Source organism: Capricornis sumatraensis, chromosome 14, assembly GCF_032405125.1.
Source record: "Capricornis sumatraensis isolate serow.1 chromosome 14, serow.2, whole genome shotgun sequence".
Classification (NCBI taxonomy): Eukaryota; Metazoa; Chordata; class Mammalia; order Artiodactyla; family Bovidae; genus Capricornis; species Capricornis sumatraensis.
In genome coordinates, this window is record NC_091082.1 from 49,745,877 (window position 1) to 49,767,333 (window position 21,457).

Genomic DNA, 21,457 nt, shown 5'->3' on the forward strand with positions numbered 1-21,457 from the left:
GGGCTTAGCCAACCACATGGGGTTGACAACACAGGGATGGGCAGGACCTGTGCCTTCTTTGTTCTGGACACTAATCTATTCATTCTACCTCAGGTCACATTAACCAACATGGAAGCCAGAGCTCATCACTGACTCCAACTGAGCTTCAGGTCAGGTAACAGGCTGATTTTGTTTTAATAAAGGAGGTGGCGCTAGTGGTAAAGAGCCCATCTGCCAGTGCAGGAGACGCAAGAGATGCAGGTTTGATCCCAGGGTTGGGAAGATCCCCTAGAGGAGGAAATGGCAACCCACTCACTCCAGTACTCTTGCCTGGAAAACTCCATGGGCAGAGGAGCCTGGTGGGCTCCAGGGGTTGCAAAGAGTTGGACATAACTAAGCATACACACACAACAGAAGAGTTGGCAAGATAAAATGATGGATGTCGCTGCCCAACTCCAGAAGAGGCCAGCACTGAGCTTCTAGGGCCCCCTGGGTGGGATTTTGTGCAAAGGTCCTAAAGGGGTGGAAAGTGAAAGTGTTATTTTCAGTCATGTCTGACTCTTTGTGATCCCATGGACTATAGCCCACCAGGATTCTCTATGGAATTCTCCAGGCAAGAATACTGGAGCGGGTAGCCATTCCCTTCTCCAGGGGATCTCCCCCAACCCAGCAATTAAACCTGGGTCTCCTGCATTGTGGGCAGATTCTTTACCGTCTGAGCTGCCAGGGTGGGGCAGGAGGGAAATGCTTTGAGTAGGTCAGGTGGTTGAGGCAGTTCAAGGACAAAGTGAAAGCTTCTGCAGGACTGGGCCAAAATGGGGATGGAGTGGCCGGGACAAGAGCCCCCTAGGTCCATGGTACTCAGCAAGGAAGGCTGTTGTTGGGGGCATTTTGAACCCTTCTAGAGCAGAGTGTCCAAGAAACAAGGGTAAATTCCAGGGCCACCCCCAAGCTTGAAATAGCAGGGAAGCAACCTTACACACAGTGAGCAGACGGAGCTAGGACCCAGCCAATATTCCTGGCTCTGGCCCCATGGAGGCACAGGGGTCCTGGGCAGTCCTAAGGAGATGAGAACTGACCCAGGAGATGACTGAGGCTGAATTTCCATCCATGTCCACTGGGGAGCAGAGTAAGTCTGACTCACAGATTTAAAAGCATGTGAAGCTGTATCTCAGGGTCAACACCCACCACGTCTGCTGCCGTCACTCCGTGGAGCTTCCCCTTCTGATGGCATATAGTGGTGTGGGGGGCCCCAAGTGCACTGCTTCATATTCACTTGTGGTAAAGTCTTCCTTTGACACAGCAAAGCAGCCTTTTCAGTCTTGCAGAAATTCACCTAACTAGACTGTTATCCATTCCATGTATCTTTGCTGGCTGTGTTCTAGAGGACATACTGTCAAATGCCCGGCAGAAAACCAAATGTCCTCTGTCTGCACATTCTCCATCTATCGGCACAGTGACCCGCTGGAGAAAAGTGAAAGTACGAAAAAGCAGAGGTTGAGGTTAATCTGGCCTGACTGGCTCTTCGCAAACCCATAATGGCTTGGAGAGGTCACTACTGTCTTTTCTAAGGGCTCGTCGAATCCAGTCAAACTCATCATCAAAGATCGGGCATCCCGCCCCCACCCACGTGCCCGTGCTGGTCTCCTGAGGTGTATGAGTCAGAGTTCACAAGCAGACGATGAGACAAGTAGCACGAGGAGAACACAGGGAAACTGGAAGCCAGACCACTGACACACATTTTCCTTTTTTTTTAATTTAAAAAAATGGTTTTATTAACAAGTCTAAAGAAAACTTTCATTGAATCAAGGGGTGTAATACAAATTATAGGGACCTGCATATAAAGCCTGGCACCAAATCTGGCCTTTTAGAAAGATTTATATATAAAAATCTGCATTAAAACCTGCACCAGAAACAGTGCAGCAGTTAACTGACAGCCCCAATAGAAGGCCTTACCAAGGTGGTCTGGTCTGTGGACACAGGGAGCCCTCAGGCCCACAGCTTCAGGGCTAAGACTTGTGACAACGCCCTGCTGGTCTTTGAAGGCAGGACTCCCAAGAGCACCAAAATGCCACAAGCCTGGCATAAAACAAAAATGGTGCTGGGAAGACAGGCAGGTGACAGTGCTGTCCTCCTCGCCCTCCTTACTGGGCTCTGACCACTCTTCGAGGATTCTGGAACTCTGCCGACAGACCACCATCAACTTTAGAAGAACTGTAACTTCCCACTTCTGCAAATGTGTTTTTTCCAAGTAAGATGCCTAATTCTAACTCAAGAAGCCAAGTTATAATTGGCCTGATGTTAAGGATGAAGAGTTGGTTCTGATGTTATTTTCTGCAGGTCAAGACCCTGACATACCTGCCAGAGTGGCTTTGAAAAATGATGACAACAGCCTCGATCTAGTTCTGTCTTGGACCCAAGGCAACCAAGCAATTCTAGCCCAGAAAGCTATATTGCATGGACAATGAAATGAAAAGCAACTTGGATCAACTTTGGAATCTGCCCCCCTCCCCACTCTGGGTGCAAACTATCCCACACAAGGCAAGACAAGCCTTCGGGAGAATTTGGGTCAGTACAGGACAGAAGGAGGAAGACATAGTTTCTTTACTGGCAGGCCTGACATTTTGGGTGGTCAGGGTCAGGACTGTTTGACCACTGGCTTATTCACTCATGGATGGGCTACTGTCCTGGGTTAGCTCATCCTGTGGTTCTCTGAAAAGGGGCAACCATCCCTGACTCACTTCTGCTAAGCTGCTGCCCAAACAACAGGGCTCCATAGATTGGAGAAGGAAATGGCAACCCACTCCAGTATTCCTTGCTGGGAAATCCCATGGACAGGTGAGCCTGGCAGGCTACTGTCCATGCAGTTGCAAAGAGTCGGACACAACTTAGCAACTAAACAACGGATGGGAAACACACAAATGAGGACCAGGAAGAAATGGAGGGTGGTCATAGGGGAGCACGAGGAACAGCAAAGAAGGACAAAGAGAGGTGCCCTGTGGGCCTCCAGTAGCAGGCAAGGACAGCAGACCTCCCCAGTTTCAGAGCACCTACTAGTTACTAAAAGGACAGGGAGGTGGGTGGTGGCGGGGGGGAGGTCCCTTCCTGTCAGACCAGTGGGTTTCACAGGGAAACCAGGTGCCCTGCCAGTTTTCTCTCCAAAAGCAGAGTGATTTTCTCAGCTACCTCCAGAGTGGTTTTAAATTCCTTCCAAGTCCCCAGCCCGAATGCCTTGCTGCGTGGCAATCTGACGCTTTTCCTCAACTGTGGCAATAAGTGAAGGGAAGATGAAAGGGTTTGAGTCACAATGTAGGCAAAAAGCCAGGAGCCCAGTTGGGCTGTTAATGAGCTACGTCTTCTCTCAAGCAGCGCATTACTCGACCCGAGAGCTCAGGGTGAGACAGGCGCTCCTGGTCACAGGAGATCATCACCACACATTCTGACAGACCAAGGTACCGAGGACATTTGGCTCAGTTACTACAGCTCTTTCGGGACAGGAGGCCAATCCTGGCGGCTCCTTCGCCAAGTCGCAGGGCATTTTAATCCACTGAAAAGTAACCTGACAACACCCTCTAGTGGAAATTATAAATAAAACAAGGGCTGTGTGTCCGGTTTACTTTCTGAGGCCAGAGTGGTTTCCGGAGTCCCCATAAAACGGAATAAAATAACAAAAACAAAACATTTTCTTTAAGAATGTAATAATAAAAAAGGTGGGAGTTCACAAGCCATCTGTAGGCCCCTCGGTGCTGAATCACCTTCTCTCCTCAGACACTGCCTTCAATACATCCTAAGAAAGGAGGGCACGCTGTATGTGGGGAGGGGGGCACTGATCCCCTTAGAGTTTGGGCAGACTGCCTGCTGGTGCCAGGATGATGCCAAACACATAGAAGAGGCCCAGCAGAAGGTTGAGCTTGGCAGTCTTTTGGGGCAGTTTGTTGAAGGTCTGGCTTCGGAACTGCCTCTCAAGGGAGAAGGCCATGGGGATGGTGAGCAGGGGCAGAGCCAGGCTGATGCTGCAGTGCACAGCCAGGATGCTGAAGGCCAGGTAGGGCAGGAAGAGCAGGGTGTTGTAGAGCACGTAGGACAGCGTGGGCCCGATGAGGATGGCGAGTGTGACGATGCCAGCCTCCCGGTCGGACTCCATGTCCCGGGTGTTGTTGGAATGGAGGATGGCCTCCGTGCTGAGGGCGAGGGGGATGGCGTAGAGCAGTGGGAAGACCGCCAGGGACCCCACCTGGACGGCGTAGGCGAACATCACAGCCAGCGGGCCGAACGTGATGAGGATGACGAGGTCCCCCAGAGCCAGGTACTTGAGTCCAATTCCTATGGTCAGAAAACCCAGAGAGTTGGTGTGAGATCAGGGCTGGAAACCGCGGGGCTGTTCTCCAGTGGAAAGGCAGGCTGCCTGTGGCTGGGCAGGGCATTTTCTTCTGAGACTGGGAGGCGGGGCAGTGGTTGTATTCCCCTCCCCTCCAGAGCAAAATCCGAATTCTCCTCTGGTGACACAGAAGGTCAGAAAAGACTAATCCTTTCACACCCAGTTCAGTCTGAGTCATCCTGGGTTTACCTTCCTGCTGTCCCTCAACAAAAGGGCTTCGCAACTGGGGCTAGTGGTAAAGAACACTCCCTACCCAGGCAGGAGACATAAGAGACACAGGTTTGATCCCTGGCTGGGGAAGATCCCCTCAAGAAGGGCATGACAAACCACTCCAGTATTCTTGCCTGGACAATCCCAGGGACAGAGGAGCTTGGAGGGCTGTAGTCCACGCGGTCAAAGAGTCAGATACGACTGAAGTGACTTTGCATCCATGTCCCTCAACAAAGCCCTGACACAAAGAGCTGGGGCTTCCCAAACTAGTGGTTACCAGCTGGACGGGGAGGTGGAGGGGCAGAACAAGGGTGGGGTAAGGGGAGGTCCAAACTACTGGGTGTAAGACAGGCTCCAGGATGTATTGTCATACAAAGTGAATACAGCCCATATTTTATATAACTATAAATGGAAAATAATCTTTAAAAATTGTGTACATTAAAAATTGGAAAAGTTTTTGGAAAAAAAGAAGAGCAGGGGGTTCCCAGTCACACATAGTTCAATGGGGAGTCCATGAAGGCTCTCATAGGCCTTACAGTCCAGGGCTTGGCTTTCTTTCACCATCCACCAGCCCTCATAAGACACTGCTCCTGTCAGGAACACCGTGAGATTAGCTCCTCATGGAATATCCATCCCAGCTTCTTCCTTTTCAGCCACAACCTCTTGCAGCATCTTCTGGTTTTGAAAGCCCTCAGTTAACCTCAGCAAAATTTTAGGGTTCCCAAACTCCATACAGAGAAACTTTCACCCATATAATAAGGAAGACAAGCTAAGAGGTGAAGTTACAACACTGCTTCCCTCATCTCTGGTTCCTGTGAAGTTAAAACGCTGAATGATCCCTCATTTTTCCTCCTGTGCTCCTGATCGACCTCAAATCTTGTCTTTCGAACCAGTCCAGTTTCTCCATCCCCAAAGCCACGCTCCATCCTGCCTCCCTCTATCCCCAAGTCCAAGTCAGGGTCATCTTATGCACTACAATCCCACCCCCAACCCTCCGCGACGCTCAACTGGTCCCTCAGCTTCAGGTCTCATAACTGCCTCCCCTCCTTCATCCTGAATCGAATCTCCACACTGCAGCCAGAATTTGTTGTTTAGTCGCTAAGTTGTGTCCACCTCTTTGCAACCCAATGGACTGTAGCCCACCAGGCTCCTCTGTGAATGGGACTTCCCAGACAAGAATACTGGAGTGGGTTGCCATTTTCTTCTCCAGGGGATCTTCCTGACCCAATGCGTCTCCTGCATTGGCAGGTGTGTTATTTACCACTGAGCCACCTGGGAAGCCCCGGCAGCCAGAACGGTCCTCTCAAAATACTAAGCTGGCTGTGCCCTTCCGCAAACACATACCAGAACACCCTTATCAACAAGCTGTCCTCAGGATAAGAACAGCCCCAACTCTTTCACCTGAGTCAGCTTTGGCCTGGCCCTGCCTTGCCTCCCTCCTGCCTTGCTCTGAGCTCTCCTCCCCTCCCCACCTCTGCATCCTTCAGTGTCTCTCAGTTCCTCAGGGCCTTCAGACACTCCCCCACTTCCAGCCCCTTGCCTGGTCAACTCCTGTTCAACCCCTCAAGACTTTAAAGGTCATTCCTCAGCCGCCTTCCTCAGCCTGAGACCATATTCAGTCCCCTTGCAATATGCACCACAGCATCCTGAATTTCACAAATTCCACACTTGTAATTCTTTTTTTTTTTTGGTGCCAAGTGGCATGAAGGATCTTAGCTCCTCAACCAGGGATTGGACCCATGTCCCCTGCAGTAGAAACATGGAGTCCTAAGCACTGGCTCTCTGGCGAATTCCCACACTTCTAATTCTTAATCTCCCTCTCTCCCACGGACCAGTATGTTTCACAAGGGCACAGCTGGCTCCTCAAACCTGACAGGCTAACCTGAACACAGAGCTACAGTAACAAGCACCTGGAATTTGGGACCAAGATCGTGAAAAATGTCCCACTGGGACTGAAACAGGAAAAGCAGCGCAGGAAGAGTGAGAAGCACCCATTCGAAGAGGCGAGCCACACATATATTGATACAGAAGCTTGGGAAACCTCTGATCAAAAGAAGTTACTAAGACATGGCCCCAGGATCAGAAAGTTAAAAAAAAAAAAAAACTATTGGGTCATAAATTGCATTTTAAACAGTTAAATATGAGAGACATTATCTGTAGGGAATCTAAAGGCTTGGCAGCTGAAGAACAAGACGCAGTGCAAGTTTACCTCCAGACTTGTGGTTGGGACTCTTTAGTGCTAAATGACCATGGTTGGTTCTTGGAAATGAAGCATCTCTGGGATAGGGTATAACAGGCATGGTCTCTGAGTCCCACCAACACCCAGCAAACTCATTCTGTACTCCCCATGCAGTGTTTTGATAAATAATTTGGTTGTGTGAGGACACGCCCTACAGGAGGAAGGTCTCTCCAGCAGCATGTGAGCTCTAAATGAGGAAACCGATGTCTTGTGTGACATCTCACACATTTAGGCAACTGCCCCTGCCCAAGGAAGATGACAGGCAGGATTGCTCCAACTACCGATCCAGCAAGTTTCTCCACCAGCTGCCCATTCCTTTGTTTATTTCCTCAGCTCTCCAGGCAGACCTCGGGACTCTATGGAAAGAAACAGAACAACTTTATAGCCTTGATTTACATCTGGCGACAGTACCCAAGAATACCTCGTTAAGTCGCCTGGGAAAAAATAAGACGTGAACAAGGCTGAACAGGAAAGGAGTATGTTACCGACTCAATGGACATGAGTTTGAGCAAACTCTGGGAGATAGAGAAGGACAGGGAAGCCTGGTGTGCTGCAGTCCATGGGGTCACAAAGAGTTGGACACAACTGCGTGACTGAACAACAGAAGGTTGAAGAGAAACCTGTGCCTGCAAAGATAAGCCCCCACCTTCAACAGACCTTGCACAAAAACCAACCACAAAGCTCAGCTGAGGATGAGAGGGGCCTGTCAACCTTCTCGAGGTTATCTGACACTAGAAAATGACACAGCCCTAGAGCAGAAAGTCCTGTTTTCAGCGTGTCTGACCCAAGGCTCACGAGCTCCACCTGATTCAGAGGTGTGGCCCACCTGGGAGTTTCCTTTTAGGCATCCCCTCCTCCCAACACCACTTTCCACAGGGCCCAGCACAGTGAAATCCTGGGCCAGTTCCCTACACAGCCAGCCAGAAGGAATTGTTAAAACAAATCGAAATGTTGGCAAGGACATGGAGTAACTGGAACTCTCATGCCTTGCTGGCGGGAAGGTAAACAAAGTAGAAGCACTTTAGGAAATACTTTGGCAGCTCATAAAATTAAACGTCATCTACCCTACAACCCAGTAATCTGATTCCTAGGCTTTTACCCAAGAAAAAACAAACACAAATATCCACAGAAGACTTGAAAATGAATGTTCAATCATGATAGCCAAAATACGGAAAAAATCCAAAAGTCACTGAACAGGATAACGGATAAACAAACTGTGATATGTTCATACGATGGCTACCTCTCAGAGATACAAGGAACTACCGACCACATCACAACACAATGAAACTCAAAAACAGGCACAAGAATTCATACTGAATGATTCCATGTACATGAATCAGGCAAAAGGAATCCATGTGAAAGAAGAAAGAACAGTGGTTGCAGTGGTTCCCACTAGATGGAGAGAGTGGAGCTGAAACGGAAGAAGCACAAGGAAGCTTTTGGGGGTGATGAAAATGGTCTGTATTATGATGGGGTATGGGTTATCAATCAAACCAGCCAATCTTAAGAGAGATCAACCTTGAATATTCATTGGAAGGACTGAGGCTGAAGCTGAAACGCCAGTATTTTGGTCATCTGATGCAAACAGACAACCCACTGGAAAACTCCCTGATGCTGGAAAAGATTGAGGGCAGAAGGAGAAGAGGGCGTCAAAGGATGAGATGGCTGGACGGCATCACCGATGCAACGCATATGAACTTGGGCGAACTTTGGGAGATGGCGAGGGACAGAGAGGCCTGGTGTGCTGCAGTCCATGGGGTCATAAAGAGTCAGACATGACTGGATAACTGAACAACAACATGAGTTATACAGCTGTATGTATTAATATTTGTCAAAATTCATCAAACTATAAGGTTGAAAATCCATGCATTCCACTGTTCATCAATTATATATCAATAAAGCCAATGTCAAAAAAAATCATATCAGATTATGTCATTCCTCCAATCAATACATTTCAATGTATCCCCATTTATTCATTCAATAAATATTAAGTACTGACTACATGCCAGGCGGGCACTGTTCTGGACACCATGGGGTTCAGCAGAGAACAGAGACTAAAATCCCTACCCCCAGGGAGTTTACAGTCTAAGTGGGATGGTAACTAACACAGTAAATACTCTCTATGGTTAGAATATGATTGTGCTGTGTAGAAAAAGTAGACAAAAGCAATAAGGAAGATACTGTAGAGGAAGATAGTGTAGGGAAAACACAGACAGGGTGTGTGATTTTATTTTTTTCAGCTGCTGCAGAAAGCCTTATTGTTTTGTAGTTTTAAATAGGGTAGGAGAAAAGGCCTTACCAAGCAGCTGACATTTGAGCAAATGGGTGGTGGTTAGAAAACAAATCATACACATAGGTGGGTAAACAGCGTTCTAAACAGAGGAGACAGCCTCTGCAAAGGACCCGAGGCAGGAGCATGCCTGATGCATTCCAGATACAGCTGGGAGGGCGGTGTGGCTGGAGCGTGGTGAGGAGGCGCACAGGTCAGAGAGCTGGGGGAGGTGGGGGGTGAGAAGATAATGTGAGGCCCTGGGAGTCACTGTACATACTTAAATGATATGGGAGCCAAGGAGAGTTTTGAGCAGAGGACTGACACGGCTACAGGAGTACTCTGGCTGCTGATCCAGGAGCATCCTGAAAGGGACAAGAGTGGATGCACAGAGATCGGTAAAGCATCAGCCGCAATAATCAAGGGAAATGACAGTGGCAGTGGTGGGAGGGGATGAGAAGTGGTCTGGCCCCAAATGCATTTTAGAAGGAGAGTCAACGGGACTTGCTGACAGTCTGGATGCGAGATGTGAGAAAGCAGAGTCAGGGATGATGCCCAAGATTTGCAGCATAAAGAACCAGAAGGATGGAGTTGCCATCGAGTGAGAAGGGGAAAGCTGAGGGTACAGCAGGTTTTGCAGGGGAGAAGATCAAGAATTTGGTCTCAGACATGTCAAGGTTGAGATGCCTATAACCTCTAAGAGAAGTTACTGAAGTTGGACCTTGGGGCTTCCCAGGTGCTCCAGTGGTTAAGAATCTGTCTGCCAGTGCAGGGGACATGGGTTTGATCCCTGGTCCGAAAAGATCCCACATGCCGAGGAACAACTAAGCCTAAGTGCCACAACTAATGGGCCTACACTCTAGAGCCTGCAGCCGCAACTACTGAAGCTGGTGTGCCTAGAGCCTGTGCTCCGCAACAGAGGCCACCACAAGGAGAAACCCGAGCACCACAATGAAGAGTCGCCCCGGCTCACCACAACTACAGAAAGCCTGTGCACAGCAACAAAGACCCAGCACAGCCAAAAATAAATAAAAAAGAAGTGGGATCTGCGTTTGGAGTTTAGTGGAGATACCTGGTCCAGAGGTAGAAATCCGAGCCTCACCAGCTTAATAGATGGCGACAGAAGCCATGAGAGCGGCTGAAATCGCCAGGGGAGTAGATGGAGCTGGAGAAAGAGGTCTGAGGACTAGGCCTGGGAGTGACAAGGAACCAGCCGAGACTGAGGCCCTATGAGACCAGTATGATCTAGTCTCTGCCTCCCTTGACAGCTACATCTCAGTCTCCCTCTTGATTACGCTGGTCTTTCAGCAAATCCTGAGAGGCCAAGCCCTTCCCTACCCCAGGATATTTGCATCTGCTGTTCCTTCAGTGCTGAAGGACCTGACTCAGACCCCAATTCTGCCTCGCAGCTGGCTCCTTGTCCTTCAAAGCTTAGTTTAAGTGCCACCTTCACAGAGGGCCTCTTTCCTCCACCAGCACCTTACACATTCATTCTATTTCAGCACTCTACTGATTTCCCTCACAGAACTTTTTACACCTGGCTGCCAGATCACCAGTCAGTCCTGCTTTTCTTCTTTCTCCTTCCGATGCTCCATCACAGTTCCCGTGGCCAGTCTTCTCCTCTCCTCACTTCTTAATATTGGGGCTCCCCAGGGCATCTGTCAACCATCCCTCCTCTGGGATGGTTGTACAACTTAATCTATGTGCAAAGACTCTCAAAAGTCTCTACCTCCAGGTGAGACCTTTCCTCTGAACTCGGACTCAAATTCAACCATCAATTTGACAGCTCCACATGAAGATCTGATATATTAAGATGTCCAAAGTCAATGTCTCCATCTTCTCTCCACAAACCTATTTTCAATCTTCTCTCTCTCACTTCACATCAACTTCACTATTTCAGTTGCTCAGGCCAAAACCTTAGAGTTATGTTTGTTTGGATTTTTTTTTTTTCAGAGTTGTATTTAATTCCTGTTCCTCTCCTGCCTCACATCCCATCTATTAGCAAACCCTGCCTACCTCCAAGACATATTGGGAATTTAACTACTTCTTCCCTCTCCACTAATCCCACCCTGATTCAAGCCACCAGACATCTCTTGCCTGTTTTACTTGACAGATTCCTGGGTGTTCCTGCTTCTCCCCTCGCCCTCCTTTATCCATTCTCAATAACTTAGCCAGAGTGATTGTTTCAAAACACTAAGGCCTATGTCATCTTTGTGCCACACTGCCTTGCCCAAACATACTGCTTTTACTTCACCTCCTTTTACTGTCTCCCTCGTGCACACCCTGGACTCCATGCTGTTCTCCAACATTTTCAGGGACACTCCTGCCTTGAGGCCTTTGGCAATTGCTGTTCCAACATACTCTTCCTCCAGATAACTGCTCAGCCAACTCCCTCATCTGTCACCTCCTACAGTCTTTGCTCAAATGTTACCTTCTTCCAGACACCTGTTGAGCCAACTCCCTCACCTCCCTCTCACAATCTCTGATCACGTGTTATCTTTTTTTGGCTGTGCCAACGGGCCTGTGGGATCTTCGTTCTCCAACCTGGGACAGAACCTGCGTCTCCTGCACTGAAAGCACAGAGTCAACTTCTGGACCACCAGGGAAGTCCCTCGTGTTACCTTTTTTAAGAGGCCTACCCTGATCAAACTAATTAAAATTAGTTTGTGTCCTCCTTCCTTGCTCTACTTAATTTTTTTTCCCCTGTAGTACTGTTCATCTTCTCATGTACTGTAACCAAGGCACAAATTCATCCTGGCTTACCAGGAACTCCCTGGTTTCCTAAAGCCCCACATCTTCGAAACACTCTCATTGCTGACCAAACCAGGATATTGATCATCCTAACCATAATTTACTATTTTTATTTTCTATCTCTCCTCATGATATATAAAATCATTTCCAGAAGGGCAGGGACTTATCTGTTGTGTTCAGGTAGAATAGAACCTGGCACATAATAGGTGCTCAATAAATAGGGCTCAAACACCTGCCCATCAGCACTTTAATCAGCCTGCTGCAAGGGGTCACCTAGCAAACTAGTTGAAAGTAATTAGGTGCATAATTTAGAGCTCTTGAAATTTAATTCCGGCAATGGCAACCCACTCCAGTACTCTTGCCTGGAAAACCTCATGGACGGAGGAGCCTGGTAGGCTGCAGTCCATGAGGTCGCGAAGAGTCGGACACGACTGAGCAACTTCACTTTCACTTTTCACTTTCATGCATTGGAGAAGGAAATGGCAACCCACTCCAGTATTCTTACCTGGAGAATCCTAGGGACACGGAAGCCTGGTGGGCTGCCGTCTATGGGGTCGCACAGAGTTGGACACGACTGAAGCGACTTAGCAGCAGCAGCAGCAGCAAAGTTTGACACTGTGGCATTATAAGGGCTTCCCAGGTGGCACTAGTGGTGAAGAACCAGCTTGCCAATACACATGTAAGAGAAGCGATTCGATCCCTGGGTCGGGAAGATCCCCTAGAGGAGGGGAACAACCCATTCCAGAATTCTTGCCTGGAAAATTCCACGGACAGAGGAGCCTGGTGGGCTACAGTCCATAGCATCGAAAAAAGTCAGAGATGACTGAAGCGACTTAGCACCCACACACATGGCATTATAAGGTATGAAGAATGAGAGGAAATTAGACACCAAAAATATCCGTATATACCGTATATATGAGCTATTCCTAACATCCATAAGCCAAGCCAAAAATGTTATCCCCCAAATCCACATGGCCCAAACATTATAGATTTCACATAAAATGGCCTAATTCAGAAAATAACCTTTGACACTTCTCCGAGAGCCCTATAATTCCTAAGCAAACTGTAGTTTCCATGCAACTAAGACTTGCAGCAAATAGGCCAACTTACCGCCTGTGTAGAGAAAGGAGCCAGACAGGCCTCCGAAGTAGATGAGCGCTAAGTGCTCCAGTTTGAGAGGGGACAGACAGTAGAGGCAAGCGGCACAGACACAGCCCAAGGTGTAGAGGAAGACTCCAAACCGAACGACATCCTGGGGCTCCAAGATTCGGTCCACCAGGGTCCTGTCATCACTCTTTTTGTGGTCAATGCCCTTGGAAAAGTCGTAATAAGTGTTGACCAAATTGCCAGCCCCGTGCACCGCGAGGACAGCTATGGCACAACCCACCAACAGCCTGGGATCCAGGACGCCTTGGGATCTGTATGCCAGGGCACTGCCCAGGGCCACCGGGGTAAGTGAGGCGCTGAAGCTCCAGGGCCGCAGGGCCAGGACATAGGAGGCGCACTTCTGCCTCCACGAGCGCTGCGGAGGTCTGTCCTGCTGAGGACAGCCGTTCCCCAGCAGGTCTCTGTCCTCGACCTTGGCCGTCTCTCCTGCGTGGATGTTAATCTTCTCCGCCATGGAGGCTGCACGTGTGTTAAGTCAGTGGTAGTGAGCCACCCACTGCGCAGCGTTCGCGCTAGGGCGAGGACGGACGGGGTGGGGCGACGGACCTGACCTTCTTCACTTCCACCACGGACAGGGATGGGGAGGCGGCGGGGTCCGGGGGCTGCAGCGAGTGGGCCTGGCACCCCAGGAGGCCCGGCGGCACCGCCCCGACCTCCTGTCACCTGTGTAAGCCTGCTTCCTGACCCCAGCCCCGCCCGCCCTAGAGCCCGAGCACGAGCCGCGACCGCCACCCCGGGGCTGCCAGGGCCGCCGGGACCGCTGGGGCCGCCATCTTGTGCGTCCGCCTCCTCAAGCCCGCCGGGAAACACCGGCCGGCAGCGCTTCCCTGGGCCTGGGCCAGGGCCGAGGCGGGGCTAGGGGCGGGGCCCTGGAGGGGCGGGGCCAGAGGCCTAGGGGCGGGGCCAAGGTAGGGTGGCGACCCAGCAGCCCCGCCCTTCTGTTGCCCAAGGTCGGGGACGCACAATTGCTTTGAGTCTTGTTGAAAACGAACTAACTTAACAAACGACTACAAATGCATGTCGCTTTACGACTTACCAAGAGCTTTCACTCACGGAAATAGAACTCATTCTGTTTTTCGTTCAACAAAAGTTAATTGAGCCCCCACTGTGTGCAGCAAGATTTATTGAACACCTACTGCATACTGCTGCTGCTAAGTCGCTTCAGTCCTGTCCGACTCTGTGCGACCCCACAGACAGAGGCCCACCAGGCTCCCCCGTCCCTGGGATTCTCCAGGCAAGAACACTGGAGTGGGTTGCCATTTCCTTCTCCAGTGCATGAAAGTGAAAAGTGACAGTGAGGTCGCTCAGTCGTGTCCGACTCTTAGCGACCCCATGGACTGCAGCCCACCAGGCTCCTCTGTCCACGGGATTTTCCAGGCAAGAGTACTGGAGGGGGGTGCCATTGCCTTCTCCCCTACTGCATACAGCAGTGAACAAAACCAGGGAGCACGTAGAGGGTGATAAGGAAGGTATAATTATATCCCTTCATTTTCAAGTGGGAAAACTGAAGCTCTGAAATGGGAAATGCTGTCTAAGAAATTATTAGCTTTGCCAAGACAGGAAGGAAAACTGAAAGTCCATCCACAGATGAATGGATAGTTCAGTCGCTCAGTCGTGTCGGACCCTTTGAGACCCCATGAACCGCAGTACGCCAGGCTCCCTGTCCATCACCAACTCCCAGAGGTTACTCAAACTCATGTCCATCGAGTCAGTGATGCCATCCAACCATCTCATCCTCTGTCGGCCCCTTCTCCTCCCTTCAATCTTTCCCAGCATCAGGGTCTTTTCAGATGAGTCAGTTCTTAGCATCAGGTGACCAAAGTATTGGAGTTTCAGCTTCAACACCAGTCCTTCCTATGAAAATTCAGGACTGATTTCCTTTAGGATGGACTGGTTGGATCTCCTTGCAATCCAAGGGACTCTCAAGAGTCTTGTCCAACACCATAGGTCAAAAGCATTAATTCTTCAGCGCTCAGCTTTCTTTACAGTCCAACTTTCACATCCATACATGACTACTGGAAAAACCATAGCTTCGACTAGATGGACCTTTGTTAGCAAAGTAATGTCTCTGCTTTTTAATATGCTCTCTAGATTGGTCATAGCTTTTCTTCCAAAGAGCAAGCATCTTTTAACTTATGGCTGTGTCACCATCTGCAGTGATTTCGGAGCCCAAAGAAATAAAGTCTCTCACTGTTTCCATATTTCCCCATCTATTTGCCATGATGTGATGGGACCGGATGCCATGATCTTAGTTTTCTGAATGCTGAGTTTTAAGCCAGCTTTTTCACTCTCCTCTTTCATTTGTGTCAAGAGGCTCTTTAGTTCTTCTTCACTTTCTGCCATAAGAGTGCTGTCATCTGCGTATTGGAGGTTTTTGATACTTCTCCCAGCAATCTTGATTCCAGCTTGTGCTTCATTCAGCCTGGCATTTCGCATGATGTACTCTGAATATAAGTTAAATAAGCCGAGTGACAATATACAGACTTGACGTACTCCTTTCCTGATTTGGAACCAGTCTGTTTTTCTGTGTCTGGTTCTAACTGTTGCTTCTTGACCTACATATAGATTTCTCAGGAGGCAGGTCAGGTGGTCTAGTATTCCCATCTCTTTAAGAATTTTCCACAGTTCGTTGTGATCCACACAGTCAAAGGCTTTGGTGTAGTCAACAAAGCAGATGTTTTTCTGGAACTCTCATGCTATTTCGATGATCCAATGGATGGTGGCAATTTGAATGGATAAAGATATATCTAAAATGGAATATTGTGTGTTGGCATTCATTGAATGGATAAAGATATATCTAAAATGGAATATGGTGCCCATGTGTACTGTTGCTCAGTCATGTCTGAGTCTCTGTGACCCCCATGGGCTGTAGCCCACCAGGCTTTCATCTGTAGGATTTCCTAGGCAAGAATACTGGAGGGGGGTGCCATTTCTTCCTCCAGGGGATCTTCTCAACCCAGAGATCTCTTTCATCTTCTGAATTGGCAGGCAGATTTTTTACCACAGGGCCACTTGGGAAGCCCCAAAATGGAATGTTACTGAGCCATAAAAGATAATGAAATATTGTCATTTGCAGCAAGATGAATGGACCTAGACATTATCATACTAAGTTAAGTAAGTCAAAGACAAATATTATGTGATATCATATATGAGAGTCCCTTGGACAGCAAGGAGATCAAACCAGTCTATCCTAAAGGAAATCAACCCTGAATATTCATTGGAAGGATTGATGCTGAAGCTCCAAAACTTCAGCCACTTGATGCAAAGAGCTGATTCATTGGAAAAGACCCTGATGCTGGGAAAGATTGAGGGCAGGAGGAGAAGGGGGTGACAGAGAATGAGATATGGTTGGATGGCATCACTAACTCAGTGCACATGAGTTTGAGCAAACTCCAGGACATAGTGAAAGATTGGGAAGCCAAAGAGTCCAACACGACTTAGCAACCGAACACAACCCCGATATCCTGGATTTCTGGCAGAGGATGAGATGGTTGGATGGCATCACTGACTCAATGGACATGAGTCTGAGCAAACTGTGAGAGAAAGTGAAGGACGGGGAAGCCTGGTTGCTTCAGTCCATGGGGTCACAAAGAGTCGGATACCACTGAGTGACTGAACAACAACAACAAAATTTGACTTACTTCATTTATTTGGCTGTTCCAAATAAATAAATGAATACTTTTTAAAAAGAGAGAAAAAACCAGCTGACATTCATGTTGGAACTACACACACTGGCCAATGCAACCATAGGGAAGGTACACAGTATCAACGAAAGTATATTGTTAGAATCAACTCACTATATGGAATTTACAATAAAGAGTTTTGTCTGTTTTATTATTATTTGTAAGTTTTGTGCTACACATCCTTCATGTTAGTGAAAGTTGTAATACACATATAACATATATGTACACAGGACTGACTATGTAATTTTGGTGCCCAGTGCAAGATAAAAATTTGGGACCTCTTATTCAAAAATCATTAAGAATTTCAAGACAGAGCATTCTGACCTCACAGGTCACACAGCATGAAGAAAGCCCTGAATATACATACATGCCCCCTCCCCTCACAGCTGGTTGTTAACCATTTACAATTCCACAACCCAGCACATGCAATGCTGGCGAAATCTGAATATTCAGTGCTGCCAAATCAGACAAGAGGAAGAAGCAGATATATTAAAATCCTGGCTCCATCACTTACCTACTCTGTGACCCAAACCCTCTGGATTGCTGCTGCTGCTGTTGCTAAGTCACTTCAGTCATGTCCAACTCTGTGCAACCCCATAGATGGTAGCCCACCAGGTCCCCCTGTCCCTGGGATTCTCCAGGCAAGAACACTGGAGTGGGTTGCCATTTCCTTCTCCAGTGCATGAAAGTGAAAAGTCAAAGTGAAGTTGCTCAGTCATGTGCAACTTAGCGACCCCATGGACTGCAGCCCACCAGGCTCCTCCGTCCATGGGATTTTCCAGGCAAGAGTACTGGAGTGGGGTGTCATTGCCTTCTCCAGGTATTTTGGGTATTTTACATGTATTAGCATTTAACCCACACAATACCACCTACAGAGGTAGGTACATTATAATCCTTCTAGTTTTAAAGATAAGAAAGTAGGTACATAAGTTCTTGTTCATATAGTCACATAGCTTATACAGTAAAATGCTGGAGCTAAGTTTCAGATTCAGTTAGACTCCAAGATGCTTTTAACCACTACTCTACGGTATCCACCAAAATGATTGATGCTTTGTAAGTGCTAAATAAATATTAACTATTATTTTAATGTAATGAACAAGAAAACTCTGTAACCTGAAAAGAGACCTATAAATGTACTGATGATTATTGCTGTAAAACCATCTTTGACGGTTCATTAGAAAACAGGGCCCTACCATGTCTTAGGAAGATAAAAACTCCATATATTGCTGGTGGAAATGAAAATTGATACTTCCCTGATAAGAGATGAATTTGACAATGTCTATTGAGTTCAATCAGTTCAGTCGCTCAGTCATGTCCGACTCTTTGTGACCCCATGAACCGCAGCATGCCAGGCCTCCCTGTCCATCACCAAATCCTGGAGTCCACCCAAACCCGTGTTCATTGAGTCAATGATGCCATCCAACCATCTCATCCTCTGTCATCCCCTTCTCCTCCTGCCTTCAATCTTTCCCAGCATCAGGGTCTTTCCCAATGAGTCAGCTCTTCACATCAGGTGGCCAAAATATTGGAGTTTCAGCTTCAACACCAGTCCTTCCAATGAACACCCAGGACTGATGTCCTTTAGGATGGACTGGTTGGATCTCCTTGCGGTCCAAGGGACTCTCAAGAGTCTTGTCCAACACCATAGTTCAAAAGCATCAATTCTTCGGTGCTCAGCTTTCTTTATAGTCCAACTCTCACATCCATACATGACCACTGGAAAAACCATAGCCTTGACTAGATGGACCTTTGCTGCCAAAGTAATGTCTCTGCTTTTTAATATGCTGTCTGCATTGGTTCCAAGGAGTAAGCATCTTTTAATTTCATTGCTGCAATCACCATCTACAGTGATTTTGGAGCCCAGAAAAATAAAGTCAGTCACTGTTTCCACTGTTTCCCCATCTACTTGCCATGAAGTGATGGGACCAGATGCCATGATCTTAGCTTTCTGAATGTTGAGCTTTAAGCCAACTTTTTCACTCTCCTCTTGCACTTTCATCAAGAGGCTCTTTAGATCTTCTTCACTTTCTGTCATAAGTGTGGTGTCATCTGCATATCTGAGGTTATTGATAGTTCTCCCGCAATCTTGATTGGCAATCTTGTGTTTCTTCCAGCCCAGCGTTTCAAAAGATGTACTCTGCCTGGCATTTCACATGATGTACTCTGAATATAAGTTAAATAAGCAGAGTGACAATATACAGCCTTGACGTACTCCTTTCCCGATTTGGAACCAGTCTGTTGTTCCGTGTCCGGTTCTAACTGTTGCTTCCTGACCTGCATACAGATTTCTCAAGAGGCAGGTCAGGTGGTCTGGTATTCCCATCTCTTGAAGAATTTTCCACAGTTTATTGTGATCCACACAGTCAAAGGCTTTGGCATAGTCAATAAAGCAGAAATAGATGTTTTTCTGGAACTCTCTTGCTTTTTCAGTGATCCATCATATATTGGCAATTTGATCTTTGGTTCCCCTGCCTTTTCTAAAACCAGCTTGAACATCTGGAAGTTCACGGTTCACGTATTGCTGAAGCCTGGCTTGGAGAATTTTAGGCATTACTTTGCCAGCATGTGAGATGAGTAATTCAAAATCTATTGAATTACACAGGCATTTATCCTATGACTCTATAATCACATTTCTGGATCTTATTTTGTATAGATGCCAGGGAATAAAATTGTACATACAAAGGCATTCATTGCAGCATCATTAGTAACCACAAGAATTTGAAAATAGGACTTCCCTAATGGTGCAGCAGTTGTGACTCCTCCTGCCCACACAGGGACACGGGTTCTATCCCTGGTCCAGGAAGATTCCACATGCTGCAGGTCAACTAAGTCCAAGTGCCACAACTACTGAAACCCTAATACCCTAGATCTGCAACAGGAGAAGCCACCACAAGGAGAAGCCTATGTGCTACAAGTAGAGAGCAGCCCCAGTTGCTGCAACTGGAGAAAGCCTGCTCATAGCAATGAAGACCCAGCACAGCCAGAAAGAAAAGAGACATAAAAAAGGATTTGAAAATAACACGTGTCCATCAACAGAGAACTGAAAATATAAATTGTGATATAGTCACATGATGGTATACTATGCAGCTACAACAATAACAAAAGAATGAAGAAGCTTTCTATACACTATAATAGAAAGATTCCCAAGATACTCTAGAATTTTTAAATGTGCATAACAGTGTACATAGTTTAACAAAAGAGGGAAATGAGAGCATGTATTTATACGTTTTGTATTTACATAAAAAGAAAGTAGAGATACATAAGAACTAAGAAAATAAGTAGTGAAGGGGCAGGGGTGGAACAAGACTTTTAATGATAAATATAATTTTATTGATTTTGAGATTTGAATAGTGAATGCATTACACATTCAAAAATATTTAATGACTAAATATAGAGATGTTGAAAACAAGTGAAAACTGTGAAATTCAGAGGAATAATTATTTCATAAAAGAATCAATGTAATGAAAAGATTCTAAACCTAAAGTAGTCATAACTTTTTTTCTTTTAAATCTGCCAAAGCATTTTGTTAGCCACAGGATACCATGAAACCGCTTTTGTCAATTTTGTACTTTTAGAAACTTACACCTCTTCAACAAACATGTCTTTTATTACATAAGTAATTGAGGGTAAGATGAAAAGAAAAAAGTATGCCTTCCCCAAATTCCAGTGCATCTTACTTTTGTATTTCCCCATGTGAGCATAGACATATAAAAATTATATTGCATGCAGATTCTTTATCATCTGAGCCACCAGGGAAGCCCAAAATTTTAATAGGTTATATTATATTGTATAACTGTTAACCTTTTTTCTTCTTAGCAAATATTCACCTAATTATGATTATTAATGACTGCACATATTTTCCTTAATATAAATGCATCGTATTTTATTTAATAGGACTCCCATTGTGAAAAAGTTGGCTTAAAGCTCAACATTCAGAAAGCTAAGATCATGGCATCCGGTCCCATCATTTCATGGCAAGTAGATGGGGAAACAGTGGAAACAGTGACTGACTTTATTTTTCTGGGCTCCAAAATCACTGTAGATGGTGATTGCAGCAATGAAATTAAAAGATGCTTACTCCTTGGAACCAATGCAGACAGCATATTAAAAAGCAGAGACATTACTTTGGCAGCAAAGGTCCATCTAGTCAAGGCTATGGTTTTTCCAGTGGTCATGTATGGATGTGAGAGTTGGACTATAAAGAAAGCTGAGCACCGAAGAATTGATGCTTTTGAACTATGGTGTTGGACAAGACTCTTGAGAGTCCCTTGGACCGCAAGGAGATCCAACCAGTCCATCCTAAAGGACATCAGTCCTGGGTGTTCATTGGAAGGACTGGTGTTGAAGCTGAAACTCCAATGCTTTGGCCACCTGATGTGAAGAGCTGACTCATTGGGAAAGACCCTGATGCTGGGAAAGATTGAAGGCAGGAGGAGAAGGGGCCAACAGAGGATGAGATGGTTGGATGGCATCATTGACTCAATGAACACGGGTTTGGGTGGACTCCAGGATTTGGTGATGGACAGGGAGGTCTGGAGTGCTGAGATCGCAAAGAGTCGGACACGACTGAGCGACTGGACTGAACCGAACTGTGAGATATTTAAAATTTTTCAATGTTTTTTTTTTAATAATGGACAGTGATTTTAAAAAAATGAGACGTAGTCAAATTCTATTTCTGCTATTGATTTTCGAAAGGATTTTTTTTAAAATGATACTGCTTCGAAATTATTTAGTCACAAGTAGCTCATTTAGTTCAAATTTGCCTATTGTTTCTGGTGAAT

General features: G+C 46.8%; 1 protein-coding gene across 1 annotated transcript; it reads right to left on the reverse strand.

Annotated features, from left to right (window-relative positions):
• Positions 1-1,806: 1,806 nt before the first annotated feature.
• UBIAD1 (UbiA prenyltransferase domain containing 1) lies at positions 1,807-13,631 on the reverse strand. The gene is made up of 2 exons (XM_068986155.1): positions 12,937-13,631; positions 1,807-4,302 (listed from the first exon to the last, which is right to left on the reverse strand). Exons 1-2 carry the CDS (start codon positions 13,445-13,447, stop codon positions 3,815-3,817), a joined length of 999 nt encoding a protein of 332 aa, XP_068842256.1. The 5' UTR covers positions 13,448-13,631; the 3' UTR covers positions 1,807-3,814.
• Positions 13,632-21,457: the final 7,826 nt, after the last annotated feature.

What these genes read in the sequence shown, in the direction of transcription:
- UBIAD1 (XM_068986155.1), bottom strand. Translation starts at nt 13,447, where the DNA reads ATGGCGGAGAAGATTAACATCCACGCAGGAGAGACGGCCAAGGTCGAG. An exon ending in CTCCTTTCTCTACACAGGCG is followed by an intron (nt 4,303 to 12,936) that starts GTAAGTTGGCCT and finishes TTCTGACCATAG; the next exon opens with GAATTGGACTCAAGTACCTG.